At 43.6% G+C, this 20,469-nt stretch overlaps 1 protein-coding gene across 1 annotated transcript in view; it reads left to right on the top strand.

Annotated features, from left to right (window-relative positions):
- The window catches only part of METTL15 (methyltransferase 15, mitochondrial 12S rRNA N4-cytidine), a 196,583-nt gene that overhangs the window by 75,582 nt on the left and 100,532 nt on the right, over positions 1-20,469 (top strand). Inside the window, 1 exon segment of the mRNA XM_048854029.1 lies at positions 19,843-19,979. Within this exon segment, the coding sequence (XP_048709986.1) occupies positions 19,843-19,979 (137 nt within the window).

Raw genomic sequence — 20,469 nt, 5'->3', positions numbered from 1 at the left:
GCGGCTGCTGGGCCACATGGCAGCATGCATGCACATGGTCAGGCATGCCAGACTGAGACTCAGGACTCTGCAGGAGTGGCTCGCTAGGGTGTACCGCCCAGGCAGGGAGCCCCTGGACTTGGTAGTGACAGCCCCAAGGGACGTGCTGGACTCCCTGCTGTGATGGCAGTCCCAGCCTGTGGTTTGCGAAGGCATCCCCTTCGCCGCCCCACAACCGGACCTGATGCTGGTAATGGAAGCGTCAGACCATGGATGGGGGCTCACCTGGGGGATCTCATGATGCAGGGGTTGTGGTCCAGAGCAGAGCGGTCGCTCCATATCAACGTGAAGGAGCTCAGGGTGGTTCGTCTCCAGACGTTTCACGCCACTCTGAGTGGTCACAGCGTGACAGTTCTGACGGACAACACTGCTGCCATGGGCTCGTTCCTTGCCATTCTGTCACGAGGCTCACCTCCTCTGAGACCTTTGCAAAGCCCATGCAATTCACCTTGAGGCGTCCCATCTCCCAGGGGTATGAAACGAGCTGGCGGACTCCCTCATGAGGGAGCGTACATGAGTGGACGCTCAGGGGGGATGTCGTGCTTTCGCTCTTCCGCAGGTGGGGGTTTCCCCAGGTAGATCTGTTTGCCACCAGTGCCCGCGGTTCTGCTCGTTTCAGGGCCTCATCCCCGGCTCACTCGCGGACTCGTTTGCTATCCCGTGGAGAGGGGGCTTGATGTATGCCTTCCCCCTGCTCCTCTTGGTGCACAAGGTCCTCCTCAAGGTGCACAGGGACAGAGTGGCGGTGATCCTCATCGCCTCAGCCTGGGCCCGCCAACACTGGTACACATCGCTCCTAGATCTGTCGGTGGAGGCCCTAGTAGTCCTGCCCCTACACCAGGACCTCATTACACAGGACGACGGGCGGCTTCTCCACCCCGTCCTGCAGTCGCTGCACCTGACAGCGTGGAGTCTCTGTGGCTAAACACCCTGGAGAGCCAGTGCTCCCTTCCTGTGCAGCAGATTCTGCTTGGCAGTAGAAAGCCCTCTAGCAGAGCGGCCTATGTGGCCAAGTGGAAAAGGTTTTCGTGTTGGTGTGAACCCCGACAGCTGCGGCCGGGTAAGGCCCCGGTGCAGGCCATTCTGAAGTACCTCCTGCACCTCAAGCAGCAAGGGCTAGCCCCATCCTCACTCAGAGTGCACCTGGCGGCCATCTCCTCCTTCCATCCAGGGTTCTCGGGGGGCTCGGTGTTTTCCCACCCAATGGTGGGACGGTTCCTTAAGGGGTTGGAGAGGGTGTTCCCATACTCCCGTCCCCCAGTCCCTCCATGGAACCTTAACCTGGTCCTTTCTAAACTCATGGGACCCCCTTTCGAGCCCCTCGCTACCTGTTCTCTCCTCCACCTTTCTTGGAAGATGGCATTTCTGGTTGCCATTACCTTGGCCAGAAGGATGTCCGAACTGAGGGCCCTCATCTCTGAGCCACCATTCACAGTATTTCACAAGGACAAAGTGCAGCTCCGGCCACACCCCAAGTTCCTCCCGAAGGTGGTCTCCCAATTCCATCTGGGCCAGGACATTTGTCTGCTGTTGTTCTTCCCAAAACCCCTTACGGACCTGAATCACCTGCACACCCTGGATGTGCATCGAGCGCTGGAATTCTATTTGGAGCGCACCAAGCCCTTTCGCAAATCCACGCAGCTGTTGGTGGCTGTAGCTGAGAGGATAAAAGGCCTCCCAATGTCGGCACAGTGGATTTCGTCTTGGATTACAAGCTGCATCTGGGTGTGTTATGAGCTCGCAGGTGTTCTGGCCCCGGCGGTCACGGCCCACTCGACCAAGGCACAAGTGACTTCCACAGCATTCCTGGCACAGATCCCGATTCAGGAGATTTGTAGAGCAGCCACCTGGTCCTCGGTGCGCACCTTCATGACCCACTGTGCGGTCAACCAGCAGGCCAGAGAGGATGCGGCAGTTGTTCCGTGACTCCTATCCTCCTCCTCCAGAGGTAAGCTTGTAATTTACCTAATGTGCAATGGACGTGAACAAGCACTCGAAGAAGAAAAAATGGTTACTTACTTTCTCCTAACTGTTGTTCTTCGAGATGTGTTGTTCACGTCCATTCCACCCCCCACCCCTCTGTCAGAGTCACCGACAAGAAGTAACTGGAGGGGGTCGGGCCAGCAGGGGTATATATGCACGGCGCAGTGGCGCCACTCGGCAGGCCCGCCAGTCCGATGGCAGACGCTCACGGAAAAAGTTTCCGATGCTCGTGCACGCAGTACATGCAAACCTAATGTGGAATGGTCGTGAACAACACATCTCGAAGAACAACAGTTAGGAGAAAGTAAGTCACTGGTTTTTTTGGAAAGTTCACATCCTTCAGAAATAGCAGGCTGTTCTCAAACTTCTGTCTCCCACTCTGAACTTGTTCGAGCATCCATCACAGGGAAATGGAGATAATTCAAGCACCAGTTCTTCAGAAGATGACGCCTTTGAAAAGGAATTGGATAAACAAGAAAGATGCCGGCCAGTTTCTGCGATTCATAATTGTAATGAAGCATTAATTCGAGAGAAACTTGCGGGAAGATTGTGAGGCGATGGAGTCTATTGGTAGGCTAAAAGTTTAGTCCATTTCTGAGGCCATTCACAGCTACCCAAACCACATTCAGGCTGCCTGTAGAATTGCTTTGAGCATGTCAACAAATCAAGCTCATGTAGAGCGACTGTTTTCATCTTTAAAGTTAATTTTAAATGATTTGCGGCAGGGTATGAAAGACGACTTGATTGCTGCAATAATTTTTTACAGAATGAATTATGAATGATTCTAGTTTGTATCATTGTTGATGACATTTAAATTGTTTTAAAAGTCTGAATAGAAATGGTTTTTCAAAATTACAGTATGCACTTTTTCATTCAGTTAAAAATGAATTTGAGTCAGAGCACGGAGCGGAGTCAGAGCGGAGCTGGAGCAGTCACTATTGGTGCTGGAGCGGAGCTGGAGCAGAGCAATTCAGAAATTTGTTTGCTCCAAATCCCTTATTCAGAGGCAAAGCGGTGTGGTGCTAAAATTGGAACATGTGTGCCATCAATCACCCCGCCACAGTTAGGAAAACCCATCTCTGCAAAGCCATCCACTCTTTCATGGACATTTCCTAGAGTCACGGTTCTCCGCAGCAGGATGCAATTTATTGCCCTGCACACTTGGAGTAAAACAGCCACAACAGTGGACTTTCCTACTCCAAATTGATTTGCAACTGATCGGTAGCAGTCTGGATTCGCCAGCTTCCACACAGCGATTGCAACACGCTTCTCTACCGAAAGGGCAGCTCTCAATCTGGTGTCCTTGTGACGCAGGTCGGGGGACAGCTCAGCACATAGCTCCAGGAAGGTTGCTTTACGCATCCTAAAGTTCTGTACCCACTGGTCTTCATCCCACACCTGCACGACTATGCGACCCCACCAATCAGTGCTTGTTTCCCTAGCCCGAAAGCGACGGACTACCATATGCAGCTGCTCTGTGAATGCACAAAGCACTGATAAGTTGCTGCTGTCCATATTACACTAGGGTGCTTATGATTCATTCTCTGCCACTAACTTTGCGAGTAACTGTGCTGCCATACACGATGTCCTCACAACAGTTAAAAGCGCATAGGAGAGAAGTGCGGGATCCATCCCCTCTCACTGCAGATGCTGGTGCACACTACAAAAGACTGACGGAAAAACCTCGCAAAAGGAAGCCAGAAAACTTTGGAGGGCTGGGACACAAAGCGGTGCATGAAGGTACATTTTGTACTTCCCAGGATGCGATGTGCTCCGTTTCTGCATTCCCACAAGACCTCGCAACGGATGGTGTCACCAGGCACTGTGGGATATATACCCACAGTCCATTGCTCTTGCTGTCGACAACACTGCCCCAAATGTGGACACAATCTGTCGACAGAGGGAGCAAATGTAGACATGCTTTGGTGACTTTGAATTTGTCAATTTTTCCTTGTTGATATTAGTTTCATCGACAAAACTTGCCAGTGTACACAAGCCTTTATTGGACCAGCTTCTGTTGGTGAAAAAGACAAGCTTTTGAGCTACACTGAGCTCTTCTTCAGGTCTAGAAAAGGTACTTAGGAGTGTCTCTGCTTAATATAAAGTGAACAGGCAGGAAGTTAAAACATTGCAAGAGACTATTCAAGATGAAGTGGGCAGTCAACACCCTATAGTCGTAGGACAAAAGAGGATAGGTGGGTTACAGATCGTTGTAATGAGCATCAGTGCATACTTTCACAAAAGACACTGCGATCACTGGGAACTCTGTCTCTGATGCCATCTGTAACAGACCGGACTCCAAAGTCCTGGCATTCCAGAAGGGGTACTGCTTGGGAGTCACCTACAGTGGACCACCCAGAGGGACACTACTCATAAAAGAAAAAATAGTTCAGTAATGATGGTTCTTAGAGACATGTCTCCCTATGGGTGCGCCACAAACCACCCTCTTCCCCTCTACTTCAGAGTTCTTGTTAATGACTCTGCGGTAGAGAAGGAACTGAGGGAGGTTAGGCCTCGGGCACTGGCTAGCCACGTGGTGCAGCATGAGGGGAGAGAGCTCATGTGTGGGCCTAACAGACACTACTACTGAAGTTCTCCAGTCAGCAGCACAAGAACGCAAGCACCTACAGTGGAGCACCTGTAGGGACACACATCTCGAAGAACCATTATTCTTCTCTTTATGGCTCAGTACAACAATATGTAAGCGACTAACCTTCTTCATCCCTATGACTGTAGAGGTGTTAAATGCCTACTTTACCTTGAATAGTGGAGTCTTGCATCATGTGTTAACCCCTTATCCGTTCCAACTTCTGTTTAGCTGTGACAGAGTTCATCTCCCCCAAAGAACAGCTCTTTGTAAGATGTCTCTTTCACCAACAGAAGCTGGTGCAATACAAGATATTACTTCATCCACCTTTTCTCTACTAGAATTATGATGACCATCTATAATATATTACATAACTAGCAGAAGCACAGTCACCTTAACCCATCACAAACAATTTGGTTCAGTTTTTGTCCACGCGGCAGTTTTTCCTGCCATTGCAAATCTCTTTGTATGTTCCTCTGTGTGTGTCTGCACTTGCCATACTGCCTAATTGTGTTTGTCCATTGTGTCAAAATCTGGGCACCTGTCTCATATTGCCTCTGCAGGGTATAAAGTGCCTGGAGGCTATGCATGCACCAGCAGCTTGTGAGACAATGCACTCTGGGTTATCATATCACATAAAGAACTGGAAGAAAAGAGGACTGGACGTATCAATTACATGAATATTGTTATGAGAGACTGTCTACACTGTGCAAAAAAGAAGGGCTCTGAACCAGTTTCAGGCAGGGAACCATTATTCCAGCCTAGGCCTTTCTCCGGGTTTACCAGGCTGTGTGTAGACAGACTGTATCTAGAACCGGTTTTACCAGTAACTGTTGTTTAGCTCTGTTAAAAGTCTGTTAATGTGCACAGAGTATTAGTGATGAAAACTATTTACAGAAAGTAATTATAGTAAAAATACTGTAAGTGTGCTGGGGGGGGGGGGAATTCTTATGGTAGAAAAATCTTTTTAATGGAACAGATTTTGTGTGTGTAAAAAATATAAGAAATCTGTTTGTCAGTCCAGCTTTTGGGGACCAGCCAAATAGTATCACCTCTGACCATTTGTACTATATATATCGTTGTGACTACGAGCATATAAAATATCCATGGCAGTATACTACAGCAGAAAGTCAGAGCAAATCATAGTTATCTGAGCACAATTAGTCACGAGAGGTTGAATCCTTTAATACTTTAATTTTAATGTATTTAAAGTCAATATGTTAAAAATAAAGAAAAGTGAAAAAACAAGTTGAGTTGTGACAATGAGCAATTTCTGCTGTGAATAGGAGAGAAATTTAGAGAGCAAGACTAAAATGTTTGCAGAGTTTAGGCAGAATGAGTCATCATAGTAACACCAAGGCTTTGATAAAATGAAGGAAAAAATAAATTTATTGCGACATATTGTTTTGTTTGTGATGCAGCTTTTTTGTTTCTGGGGATTTTTTCTTATATAAACCTATGAAATGGGTACAAATAAAACAAGAAAATGTACTTAGTAGACAGCTACTAGCAGTGCCTGGCAATGAGATGATAAATCAAGTAGTTTGGTAGTACTAGCAGGCAAACAGGTTCAGAAACACAAGCAGACTAGTAGGCTAATCCTCTGTATTTACAGACATACACTGTGATTCATTTCAGATGTAGAAAAGGCATTATTATGATAAATGTCTTCTTGTCATCCTATTCAGCAGGAAAGATTGGTAAAACCTTAGAGAACTGTGTGATCTAATCTTGATTGATTTGGTACACACCAATGATACAGTGGTCTGTCTTACCAGTGGACAAATATGTCATTGTTCTAAAACAAATAACAATTTCTTGTGAATTTTTGTTTTTGTCAGGGTATCCAGTATAACAGTATGTCAAGATAAATTGTTATCTTGACATTTGATATCTTAATTGTGTCAAAGGACTTTTTTTTTAACTTCATGGAAAGGTGCTAGGTATTTTCTCTGCTTTTGACAAAAAGTCTGAAAGTTTACACTGGTTTGGATGCTGAATAATCATGATTTATTTTTTCTTATCTAAGTCTATTGCACTAATTCAGTGTGTTATTTTGTTTTTTTGTCTTCTGTTTCCTTTTTAATCCTATTAAAAGGAGGAAAAATGTATTAATTATTATTGCAAGTCTTTCCTAATTAAAGAGGATCATGCGTTTTTTCTGGTCTGTGGACTTTGGAAGGTGAGTGCCTGCCATCCTTGGCAGAGATTTATTGTCTGCTTTAAATCTCGGGGTAGTTAATAGACGAATTGATCTTCCTCAGCAAAGCACTCTTGCAGTACACACACCAGTTTCAGCTGGGACCCAACACCAGGTTGAGGAGAAACTTGGCTGTGCTTATGGGTTTCTTCATAAAGTTAAAATGCAGAATAACGTGATGCGTACGTTAGAAGTTATGGCGCTTACCATTTTCAGTCAGGGAAGCTGTTTCAGAGGAACTTAGAAAACTTGTTCAAAAGGACATTATTGACGAGATCGTCGCCTCGGAATGGGTTTCACCTATAGTAGTGACATGGTCTTGGTTAAATTAAGTATAGTCAGGTATTTCTTTGAAGCAAATCTCATTATTTACAAAGAATGTATAAAGTGCTGTTTCCTGCTACGTTTGAATAGTTTGTGGTTTGCATGCTACAACTAGCATTATAAGTAGTTAGGTCTGTATTGTATTTTTATGTTGCTTTTACGTTGTTATTTTTAGTATAGTGGTGCACCTTTGAGATCGACCTGTTCTCCTACTGCCCTGTTAGACTGTAGGTCTTTTCGTTATTGCCTTCATTCTTCGCTTTATTTGTATGAGCCTCATAAAGTCTGTAAAAATGTTCCAATTTTGCATAATATATGATGTAGCAAGTTTCAGCTCAGCATTTCTTGAATATGTTGTAGTCCCTTTGTTGATGTCAGACTGTCCTTTGAAAGTGTCTTTAAGGTTGAAGCAGAGGGAGAAAATTAAAATTACAAAAATGTAAGTGTGGCCATGGTTATTTGAAACAATTAATGAGTATAACAGAAAATATATTTATTAGATGCAGTTCTGAATTTCACAAAAGCAGCACACTGCATTCTTTTTAAAAGAAAACACACACCTCCATAATAGTGAGAATGAAAAGCTTGTATTTTTTGCAGAATTTTCAAGATCAGTTTTAATATTGTAGTTTCAGTATGTGACTCTTGGGCTGAATCAGTGCTGCAGGGCTTAAAATAATTGAATATTTTGTTATCACATTTTTTCAAATTTCATTTTGTTAAAAATTAGAAGAAAACTAATTACAAAGCTGTGAGAGGTGTAGAGGAGTAAATTCTGCTGAAAGCTGAATGTTGTGGTAAGGAGAATTACACAGTAGTTTAAACCACAATAATATGATGTGTCGTAAGATATTTATCGTACGATTTCTTTTCAGTAGGAAATAATCTTGTATACAAAATTAAGAAAATTGATCTTTTGTAGCTGTATAACTGTACTAGAGAGAATGTCATAAAGTTTCTATTTGCTGCCATCCATGTATCATGAAAGAACTGAATATTTTCTAAACTGTACAATCACAAACTGAACATAAAATTCCTAAGGGGAAGTCTTAACTACAGATGTGAAGATTTCATGTTGTAATCTTTTCTGGTATTTATAGGACCACGGGGATAGAATGTCATTTAGTTGTATTTGATTAGAAAGAATCAGGTTAGAGCAACGGTTCTCAAACTATGGGGTGGGCCTGCCAGGGAAGGCACGGGAATGAGTCAAGGCAGGTGCAAGCTATGTGCTGTTTTTTTCTTTTCTTTTAAAGAGCTCTGGCTGTCAGCCTTTGATAGCTGGGGCTCATGCAGAAGTGCTGTGCAAACCTGAGAGGTGAGGAGGAAGGGGACAGCTGGAGCCCTGCCTCTCCTCCGCCCCATCCCTCCAGCAATCCCTCACCAGGAGGCGGCAAAACTCTGTCAGCCCCGGGGTGGTGTCAGCAGCACAGAAGTATGGGTGTCAATGAGGCACTAAGTTGGCTCTGAAAATTGATATTGACAAATATCACTTCTCACATTGCCACCCTTACTTTTGTGCTGCTGCTGGTGTGGTGCTGTCTTCAGAGCTGGGTGGCAGTATATGTGCTTAGGGGGGAGGGGGGCATAAACAGCAACGGAGACAAAGAAGGGGGGTCCGATCAAATATGTTTGAGGACCACTGGGCTAGAGAGAAAGCGGAGGAAAAATTTGTAAGTGACTTTTCTCTACTCCAGACATGAATGGAGGCCGTAAATAACATATTGTGAAATACTGTACTATTGTAATTTAACTTGAACTCTGATTAATGCTCCAAAACAGTTTTCTTAATAATAATAAAAAATTATTTTGCTTGATACGTTACGGTGATAATTTGTTTTCAAACCCATGTTTCTGAGTAGTACACCCAAATTGCTGGGTGACTTATTACTAGTGCACACTTACAGATTTTGCCTGTACAATTCAGGGATTGTATGTGAAAACTGTGCACTTTGTGTTTGAAACTCTGAGCCAAAATATACTTTAAACTGAAGTGGCTTATAGTGCACCTGGTTGGAGGATCACAGTAACAATTCCCTATTGTCTTTTAGAGTGTAAGTTCAGTTTTTCGTGTTACCACAATACAAATGAGTAAGAACAATAAAGCCCCTTTGGCAACCTGTTACTGTGGTATCAGAGTGCCAAATCTTAATTTTATGTACTAACCAGAAGCTCATCCTCATTGTTTTCTTTTATCTTTGCACGACTGATTATATTTTTGTATGAACTTATATGTATAATTTATAGTGTAGCTCATTAATAGTCAATGTCACCAAAGGTTTGACTAAGCTTTTGCTGAAATATGTGTTGAGCCTTGTTGACACATTTCATCCTATTGGAACAACTAAGTTCAACACAAGTGAACTTGTGGAGGGAAGAGGAAAAAGGTATGTTTGACACACATTTGCACAGAGCCAGTCTAGTAGACCTCAGTGAAACATCAGATCTACAGAATTTAGTTTAAAAAGTGAGCATTTATTATTGCTGTATTATCTGGATGTTTGATGGTCCGTGTGACTTCAGCAACTGACCTTTCCACTGTTCCTCCCACAGTAAATTATACTAAACACCTGGTTAGAATTAAGTACGTGTTAATGGGAGAAAAGATGAAGGATCAACATCTGTATAATAAAATTCCAAAAATCAAAAGTCAGTTAAGAGAAGGAGGCATCTGGAGAAGAAATCATACCTGGAAACAAACACAGTGGGAGTTAATCCTTTTTTTTTTTCTTTTTTTAACTGCATGTGAAGCTTTCTTGTGACTTAAGTGGAATAAAATTGCAGCTGCAAATATTGTGAAGGAGATATGAACTATAAGTGTTCCTTGACTTGGTTATAGAACTACTTGTGGCCATTTGGACTGTCCCTGCCAACATTGTAAGACTGAATATTGTCCTATTTGCAATATTTAAAAAAAAAAACTTGGAGAGTATAATTCTATTTCTAGTATCATAAGAGTGCTTGTTTGTTCCAAGGGCTCTTCCTATATGCTGATGTTTACTTCAGAAGTGATTCAGGTGGTGCTAGGAAATTCTTTCAAATTCTTGCAAAATATCTTAATTTAAATCTTTAATCTGAAGATGATTATCATCATATTGTTTCTTGTGCGCGTTAATCCTATGTAGGGAACAGAAAACACTGTTAGTTTATTCTCACATAGTTCCTTCATATTTTTCTGTGGGGAGTTGAGACTGTTCAATAGGTTATTAGAATCATAGTTCTGGAAGGGACCTTGAGAGGTCATCTAGTCCAGTTCCCTGCATTCATGGCAGTATTATCTAGGCCACCCCTGACAGGTGTTTGTCTAACCTGCTCTTAATAATTTAAAATATCAATTTTACTTTTCACCTTTTATGCTGTCAAATTTAATTTTTGCTATTTGCAAAACTAAATTTAGACAAATAAAACAAATTAGCATTGTTCACTTCTGTTTTTTGTCATTTCTTTTAGCAATAGTAATACCATTTTAGACTGTGTACTCCAGTTTCCTATGTAACGAGTATTAGATTGTTCAGAGGATGGTGCAAGAAATGCTGTATTGGACAATTAGGATCTAATTAGGCCCTATGAAATAACTTGTTCTCTAGAGAACATTTTTCCTAACCCTCTGTCAGTTAGTGGTTGTGTATGCTCTAAAACATGGTGGTTTTTATATATATATCCACAGTTGTGTTAGAGAGAATACTCTCTCTCATACACACATACATAACTCTGGATATTTTTATTATTCATGTAAATGTATTTTTATTTAATTCAACTAAACTCTTGGACTCGACGGGTTATGCCACTGAGTTCCAGAAATGCCTTGCTGTACATTGTTGTATAAAATATTTTTATTTTCAGTCACACATTTGCTTCCCTTGAGGTTAATTGAATATCCTCTTGTTAGAGTAGAACATAAATCATAATATCCAATTTACCATTAATTATTTCCTGTGGCTGTATGGGTCCCATACATTAGGAGAGTGCTGCAAAGTGTGAGTAGCAAATGCGATAGGGATGTTTGAATCACCGTAGCTCCTCTTCGTTAGTTCCCAGGCAAAGTCCGTCTGTTTGCTTCTCTTCTGTTCCCTGCTCCCTAGGTTCATAACTGTCTGACTTTTTATAAGGTTGCTGGCTCTAAGGCTGTGTCTACACTGCTGCTTTCAGTGCTAAAACTTTAGTTATTCAGAGGTGTGGAACCCCCCCCCCCCAGCGATGAAAGTTTTAGAGCTGAAAAGCACCGGTAGAGACAGTGCTTTGTCACTGGGAGCCGCACTCCCAGCAATAAAGCTACCACCACTCATTCAGAGTGGGTTTTTTTATTGTCGGGAGAGTTCTCCCCAAGCGATAAAGCGTGTCTACGCTGCCCATGTCACAGCACTGCAGCAGCAGCGCTGTAACGTGAGCAGTGTAAACATACTCTAAGCAGTTTCCCCCAGCTCAAAACCTCTCCTGGGTCACACTTCAATCAGTCACTCAAGGCCCACCTGGAACAAAGCACTCCCAATTCACACTTTTTAAACAAACCAACATTTGGTCAAACAGACCCTGCAACTAGCACCAGTCAAACACTAGTCAAACAAAAGGTCAAGGCAGACAGAGGCTCAGATATTCACCTCACAGCACAGCTCCCCAGTGCAGCACCTACCTCAGTCGCACTCACATAGCTCCTCTCGGATAGTTCCCAGGCAAACTCCTATTGGCAATAAAACATCCAATTTGCTAATACCTGGAGGATATAGGGGTAATCACTAGCAGCCAACATGGATTTACTGAGAACAAATCATGCCAAACCAGCTTGATTTCCTTCTTTAACAGGCTAACTGGTTTGGAGGATAGGGAGAATGTGGTAGACATAATATACCTGGACTTCAGCAAGGCTTTTGACACAGTTACACGTGATATTTTGATAAGCTGAAGAAATGCAGGCTCAGCAGAACTACCATAAAGTGGCTACATAATTGGGATCTTGATAAACTGGAGAACTTGGCTACGGACAACAACATGAAATTCAACAAAGATAAATCTCAGGTGCTACACTTAAGGAAGAAAAGCCAAATGAACAAATACAGACGGGTAACTGGCTTGGCAACAGCACTGCTGAAAAGGATCTGGGAATTGTGGTGGATCACAACCTCAACATGAATCAACAATGCGATGCTGTGGCAAAAAAAGCAAATGCAGTATTAGGTTGCATTAACAGAGACGTAGCTTGCAAATCATGGAAGGGATAGTACCATGCTGTTTAGCCCTGGTTAGGCCTCAGCTGGAGTACTGTGTCAAATTTTAGTCACAAATGTATAGAAAGAATGTAGAGAAACCAGAAGGGATCCAGAGGCGAGCTACAAAGATGACCAAAGGGATGGAATTTGGTATGTTTAGTTTGGAAAAGAGGAGATTAAGGGGGGACATGACAGCAGTCTTCAAATACTTGCAGGGCTGCCATAAAAAAAATGGAGAAAAGTTGTTCTCTCTTGCCACAGAGGGCAGGACAAGAGGCAATGGGTTCAAATTACATCATAGCAGATTTAGATTAAATCTCTGGAAAAACTTCTTCATTGTAAGAACTGTAGGACAATGGAACAGACTGCCTAGGGAGGTTGTGGAAGCTCCTTCATTGGAGGTTTTCAAAAAGAGGCTGGATAGCCATCTGTTTTGATTGGTTTAGACCAAACAAATCCTGCAGCTTAGCACGGGGTTAGACTAGATGATCCTTGAGGTCCCTTCTAACCCTGTAGTTCTATGATTCTATGACTCCAATTAATCTCCTTTTATTTGATATAAAAACACAACAAAATTTCTTACTAAGTTTTAAAGAATTTTTTTTAAACAAAGCCTAAATTTGGATGCTGAACTACCTATCCATGACCGTTTAAAAAAAAAATCCTATGTTGTGTTCTTATTTAGGCCAGTAATTGTAAATAGGGGAGAAAATTTTGAAGTTAATTATATTCATCTTCATGAATTTGAATGGCTAGAAATAGTCTGTAAGAATTATTACACAGACTAGCTAGACATTTTTGTCTTATTTCACCCATTTTATCCAAGCTCAATTGATTGACAGTTCATCAACATACTGATTTTTAGTGTTTCATTGATAATCTGTAAAGTTCTTTTATGGCTCGTATGTTCTTGTGTTTCCTAGGTCATTCCAATGCTCTGTGTATATCACTTCCTCCATTTGGTGCTGACTTTTTTCATATTATGTCCCTTGCGTGTAAACATTCTTTTTTTTTTTTTTTTTGGCAATTCAAAATGTAGATTTCCTTCAAGTTTTTAAAAACCACAATAAGGGCCAGGTCCCATGAGATGAAGTCTCAGGGAGTTGTGCATATATATAATGTCACAGAAGTCTGCCTTTTAATCCTGTTTGTTTGTTCCGTTGCTGTGTGCAAAGCTGTTTTTATTATTGTGTGTTAATGGGATAATATAAAATAAAGCATTTGTCCTTTTGTTTTTAAGTGCTCCTATTTTCTTGATTCTACTGGTCATTCACAAGATTAAAGGAGCAACATTAAGGAGTGTGGTTGTAGCATTTGTCAGTGCTGTTACTCGAATCTAGTGGAACTGTTTGTATATCATCTTTGATTTATGTTGGCCATTTGCATCAGCAACTGATCTGGCCTCTCAACTTTTACAGTTTTCTTTAATAGTCTATGAAATTTCATACAGGCAGTTTGACCTTTTAAAAGTGTCAAGTATATATATCACTGGTCTGGACTTTATTCTTGTCACAGGGTGTCTGATCCCTCTGGATAGATGAGGCTAATCTCCCCTGGACCAGAGCAGGTGAGTCCAGTCCAAATAATTAAAGGGAACTGGACTACACCTGGGCCTATAAAGGGCTGCTAATGGTCAGGGGAAAGGGGGATTGATTGAGACTAGTTGAGCCTGCGAGGGAAACCATGGTGCAGTAGAGCTAACTTCTGTGGTGGGTCTCCAGGAGCAAGGAGCCTGGTGCTCAGGGAGACAGCCTGAGGGTGCTTCCCCAGAGAGGGAGCAGAGCTGGTCAGAACTGGGAGGTGGCCAGGGGCCCGTAACAGGGGTGGAGATGAAACCTGAAAGTAAGGATTCAAAGACGTTTTTTCTGTTTGTGTACTCGCTTCTATAAAGAAAATAAATCTCCTTGAACGAGATTTGGTGTGGCAGTTCATACTTGGAGCTGGGAAGTAGCCCTGCCCAGTGACAGTTCTGTTTGCACATTACAAATATGATTAAGTCATGATCACTTATACCTAAGTGACCATTAATTTTGAGTTTTATGATCAGTTCTTCTTTATCTGTCAAGACATGGTCTAATATAGAATTGCCCCATTTTGGATGCAACAATTTTTGAATTAGGAGGTTGTCATCTATGATATTTAGAAATTGCAAGGATGTTTTAGTGCTAACAGCATGAGACCTCCAGCATATGTCATCAATTTGAAGTCACCCAAGTTCTCACAGCCTTTTTTCCTACCCATGATAGGTCTATAAGGGGAAGCTCATCCTGTTCCCTAGTGAGAGTTGATGATCTGTAGCAGACATCAACTAAGGCCTTGTCTACACTGGCAAGTTTCTGCACAGTAAAGCAGCTTTCTGTGATGTAACTCCCGAGGTGTACACACTCAAGCCACTTTGTGCTCAGAAACTGCACAGTTGCAGCACTGTAAAAAAATCGCCCAACAAGAGATGTACAGCTTTCTGTGCCAGGGCTACAGCACCGCAGTGCCAGTGTAGACACCCTGATCACTTACAGCACTGCGATTGGCCTCTAGGAGGTGTCCCACAATGCCTGTTCTCGCCTCTCTGGTCATCGGTCTGAACTCTACTGCCCTTCCCTCAGGTGACCAACCGTGAGCCGCTCCCCTTAAATTCCTTCGGAATTTTTAACGTCCCCTTCCTGTTTGCTCAGTGGTGCGTGCAGTGGTCTGAGCGCTTCTTTCCAGGTGACCATGCCTGCTCCATGCACCAAGTGATCCCCTATTTGGAGCAATGCTGGACCTCATCATCATTTGGGGAGAATAGGCTGTCCAGTCCCAGCTGTGCTCCAGCCATAGAAATTATAATATCTACGGACAGATTTCACGAAGCATGACAGAAAGGGGCCATGACCGGGACACACTGCAGTGCAGAGTCAAAGTAAAGGAGCTGTGGAATGCCTACCGCAGGGCACGGGAGGCAAACCGCTGTTCTGGTGCTGTGCCCAAGAGCTGCCAGTTCTACAAAGAGCTGGACGCCACCTCCATTGCGAAGGCCACTGTGGATACTTCGGTGGCTCGCCTGGCAGTCAAGAGTGGACTGAGCCAGGAGGAGGAAATCTTGGATGAGGATGTGGAGGGGAGGGGGATCCAGAAGCAGAGGATGACTCGGAGGTCAGAGATGCGAGCCAGCCAGGAATTCTTCTCTACGCCTGAGGAGACTAGCCAGTCACAGCTATTGGAGCTTGGCAAAGCGCAAGCAGGAGAGGAGGCCCCTGGTAAGTGGCTTTGATTTGGGGAATTGCTGAAATGAGTTGGGGGAAGGAGGGCTGCAGAAAGCAGGAGTGTGTCTGTATGATGCACTAACCACCACATGCCTAGTCTAAGCAGCCGAATAGGGTATTGATTGACTCCCTCACTTTATGGGAATCTTCCTCAGAGATCTCCACGAAACTCTCATGGAGATACTGGGCAATCCGCTGCCAGAGGTTCTTTGGCAGAGCTGCTTTGTTTCTTGCCCCATTAAGAGTAATTTTCCCGTGCCACTCTGTCGTCACTGGAAGGGGGGAGGGTGGCATTGCTGCACACAGGCGAGCTGCGTAAGGGCCAGGGCGGAAGCCACAGTCTTGGAGAAGACCCTCCCTTGATTCCCTGCTCATCCTCTGCAGCGAGATTTCTCCCATAATGAACACAGCCTGTGGAAAATGTAGGGACAGTAATGATTATAAGGCCCCCCCTTCAGTACTGGCTCTCCCCAGGAGCCACGTGCCAAGTGTACAGTATGGTTCTGGAACACTGATTTCCCCTGCCTCTGCGGTTACTCACTATTTTGGGGCTCTTGTGGCTCGCCTGGTGTCAGCCAGTTAGTGACAGGTGTTTTAAATCACTGAATCAGTGGTCTGTGTGTTGCAAACAATACTGCTTCTGTAAAATGTTGCATTTTCGCTTCACAGATATGACTTTGAGAGCCCAGCCACCCTCTTTGTTATAGCCGGCTGAATGGCTGCCCAGAATTAGAGAAGAACTAAAGAGGACTTTCTGTGTGATATCATGGTGGACTCCGTGACCGAAAAAATAAGAATCGAAGGAGTGGCAGAACAGTGAAAAGAGGGATTGAAAGGAAAACCTAACGCCCCAGAACGTAGCCACAGAGCAGCTCTTAAAAGTTATGGAGCACTAAGCAGACACACTCCAGGCGCTACTAGCACTACAAACCGAGCAGCTCCGTGCTCGCCTTCCCCTGCAGCCGCTGTCCCAAAGCTCTTTCCCATGCGCCCCCCAGACACTGCCAACACACTCTTATCAACCTCCGGGCTCCAGTCTGTACCTGCTGCATTCCACTCCTGCCCCGTCACAGTCCAGCCCTGTGGACACCCAGTACCCACTGCACTCAACACCCATCCTGCTGCAGTTTAGCCCTGCTAAAGTGCAGTACCCGCTGCACTGTACTCCAAAGGATAAGGTTGCATATGATACCTGGACATACACTAATCTTTAACCCTCCTGGGACCCTCCCTTCCACCATCCCCCCCAGTGCTGATGGGTTTTTTGTTTGTCTCTCTCCGCCGGTTGTTGTTTTTAATAAAATAATTGTTTTGGTTTGAAAGCAATCTTTATTCCGTTGATTGAAATCAAATAGAGCCCTGCAAAGCAACAGGCAGTTTTCTTAAACCTTCATAATACATCATCTGCACCAATCACAATCACCTCCTACCATTGCAAGCACTGCACTCCTGAGCATAGCAGCAAATATTAGTGGATTTCAGCTTCAAATTGCTGCTTCACGGCATCCCTGATACTTATGGCCCCGCGCTGCGCCCCTTTAATAGCCCTGGTCTTTGGCTGCTCAAATTCAGCCTCCAGGTGCTGAGCCTCAGTAGTCCAGCCCTCAGTGAAGCTTTCACCCTTCTATTCACAAATATTATGGCGCGTACAGCACGTGGCTATAAGCATAGGAAAGCACGTGGCCATAAGCATTGGCGAGGTCCAGCCTCCCATATAGGCAGCGCCAGTGGTCCTTTAAACAACCAAAAGCACACTCAACAGTCATTCTGCACTTGCTCAGCCTGTTCTTGAACCCTCCTTGCTGCTGTCAAGGTGCCCCATCTATGGCTTCAAAAGCCACGGCATTAATGGGTAGGCAGGATCTCCTGGGATCACAATGGGCATTTTGACTTCCCCTACAGTGATCTTCTGATCCGGGAAGAAAGTCTCTGCTTGCAACTTCCAGAACAGGCCAGTGTTCTGAAAGATGCGTGAGTCATGCACCTTTCCGGACCAGCCTGCATTAATGTCCGTGAAACGCCCATGGTTATCCACAAGCGCATGGAGAACCATAGAGAAATACCCCTTCCGATTAATGACTAGGTGGTCTGGTGCCAGCATTGGAATATGTGTGCCATCTGTTACCCCTCCAGAGTTAGGGAAGCTCATTTGTGCAAAGCCATCCACAATGTCATGCACATTGCGCAGAGTCACGGTCTTTCAGAGCAGGATGCGATTAATGGCCCTGCACACTTCCGTCAACACGAGTCCAGTGGTTGACTTTCCCACTCTGAACTGGTTAGTGACCAATCGGTAGCAGTCTGGAGTAGCCAGCTTCTACGGTGCAATCGCCACACGCTTCTCATTCTCGTGTCCTCGCACCGCAGCGCTAGGGTGAGCTCATCACACAGTCCCATGAACATGGCTTTCCACATCTGAAAGGTCTGCAGCAACTGCTCGTCATCCCAGACGTGCATGACGATGTGATCCCACCACTCAGTGCTTGTTTTGTGAGCCCAAAAGCAGCATTCCACTGTGGTTTAGCACCTCTGTGAATGCCACAAGCAATCTCATGTTGTAGCTACTATGTGAGATCAATGTTGAACTGCTCTTGCCTTTGTAGTGTAAGGAATAACTACACTGCCGCTCATGACGTGTTAGTGAGAGCGAGCATCATATTGGTCAACAGTGCAGATCCATTCAGGCAGACCAAATAGGCAGAGCACGCAGTACACAAGCTGTTGAAAGATGGCACCAAATGCGGATGGACGCACAGGATGGGATTGCTGGGATGCGAAGCAATGCATCATGGGCATTGGGACAGGACCCAGGATGCACCATGACCCCCTCTACCTTCCCACAACTCTTAGCTGCAGAAGAGGAAGAGATGCTCTGTGGGATAGCCGCCCAGAGTGCATCGCTCCAAATATCTCTGCAAGTGCTGCAAATGTGAACATACTATTGCATAGGCAGCTGACAGCATGAACACACAACAGTGGTTTCCCTTCAGCACTCTCTGAGCGGTGCTGTAACTGCCGGCTGTGTAACTCTGCCAGTGTAAACATACCTTAATACCCCATCTTCTGCATTATCTGTTAAGGCATTGATCTACAAGCAGTCAAGATAATTTTTTTCTGAGTTATCAGTGACTCGGAAAGAGGTTAGTCCATTTTTATATAGAGTACTACTCCCCCCTCCTTTTTGCCCTCTTGATCCTTCCTAAATAGCTCATAACCATTGATTTTAAAATTCCAGTCATGGGAATCATCCCACCAGGTTTCAGTAATACCAACTCGATCAAATTTATGCTTATAAATGAGCAGTTCCAATTCCTCTTGTTTGCTACCCAGACTCCTAATGTTAGTGTATAGACAGTGCCTGGATTACAATCTCTGTACATTTGCTCCTTTAGATAGGCTGTTCCTTGAAAGCTACCAATTTTTCCTTCCTGTTTTTCTGGAAGCCCCTAATGTTGGAATGATTCACATGTTCAGTGTAGAAGGGGTACAAGTACAAGCTGCAGACCACTGGTCCAAACACCAATTATTTTCTTTTTCTTCTATAGGACTCTGCTTAGCTGCAAGGAAACCTGCCATGCAGCTGAACCCAAGCAGTGTGTAGCCTTTGAATGAGAAATAAGAAGAGGTGCAATGAGAGAGAAGGAGAGAGATTCAGGGTGCAAAAAGGAAAAATATACTTAGGAAAGGGGAAAAAATGAAAAGGGGAATAAAAAGCAGATGCAGAAAAGTGGAAAGAGACAAGAGACAGCTTTAGTAGTGGCAGGATGTGACCTGTGGAGACAGGTCTGAGAGGGAGTTTATTTGCCAGCCCATCATAAGTTGGGATCCAAAAAAGAAGTTGTGAACCGCTGGTGTTTTGTACATACCCATCATATTTCCTTTCAAGCACAATCATACAAGTTGCTGAGTAAATCCTGTGCAGTGCTTAGACCCTTCAACCTCCTTTGAAGTCAGGAGGAAGGGAAAAGGGGAGATATGATGTTGCAGAGAAGTGACTGACCTCCTCTTGTGCATAGAAGCTCTCCTCCATGTGGGATCACAATCTGAGCAAAAGAAAATAAATGTGAATTGGTCTGCTCTCTTCTTTGAAGCATGTTCAATGAAAATAGCTTTAAAATGTTTTTAAAAAAGCTTGTGAAATGGATTTAATATTTATTCTTCCACACCATATTAGAGAGGTTAACTAGAAAAGGCTTAAATCAACAGCAGGTTTCTTTACCTTGTACTATTAAGTAACAGTATTATTTCTTTTGCATTCAACAGCGTATGCTTGATATGACGTTTGGAGCAGGAGGTCATACTAAAGCCCTTCTACAGAAAGTAACTGATATTACAATATATGCACTAGACAGAGACCCAGCAGCTTATAAAATAGCTCAACAACTTTCAGAATCGTATCCGTAAGTAGAATTCTGCTTTTCTTGCCTTATCTATGGTATTTATGGGGCGTCAAACACCATACTTTATCTTTTGTGTATAAATGTAAATGGTTATAGTACTACAGTATGTGCATATTAGTTTCATTAAAAGAAAGAAACCTACCTTAAGTCACTTTTGACTTTTTTGCGTGTAAGGCTTAAATTTTTATGAGACTACTTGCATTTAATTCATTTTCTCTGCTGCTACTTGCCCTGTGTGCTTTAGCTAGTCACTACAGGGTTTAAAACTGAGTGTGATCAGTTTAATTTGGGATTATTCTAGTAAGAAGCTTGCATTTAAAAAAAATTGTATTTCACACCAAATTAGTTTTGCCACAAAAGAAATCTTTCACAACAAACAAGAAATTGATTTAATAAAAGTTTAGTTTTTAATTAAATAAAGATCTAATTTAGCTGTGACTCATTTACACTAGACAGATTCATAAAAAACAAATAAAGGTAATTTACTGAG

The sequence above is a fragment of the Caretta caretta genome, chromosome 6 (genome assembly GCF_965140235.1).
Source record: "Caretta caretta isolate rCarCar2 chromosome 6, rCarCar1.hap1, whole genome shotgun sequence".
In the NCBI taxonomy this organism is placed as follows: Eukaryota; Metazoa; Chordata; order Testudines; family Cheloniidae; genus Caretta; species Caretta caretta.
The sequence above is the reverse complement of the archived record's forward strand: the minus strand, read 5'-3'. Positions and strand labels throughout refer to the sequence as shown.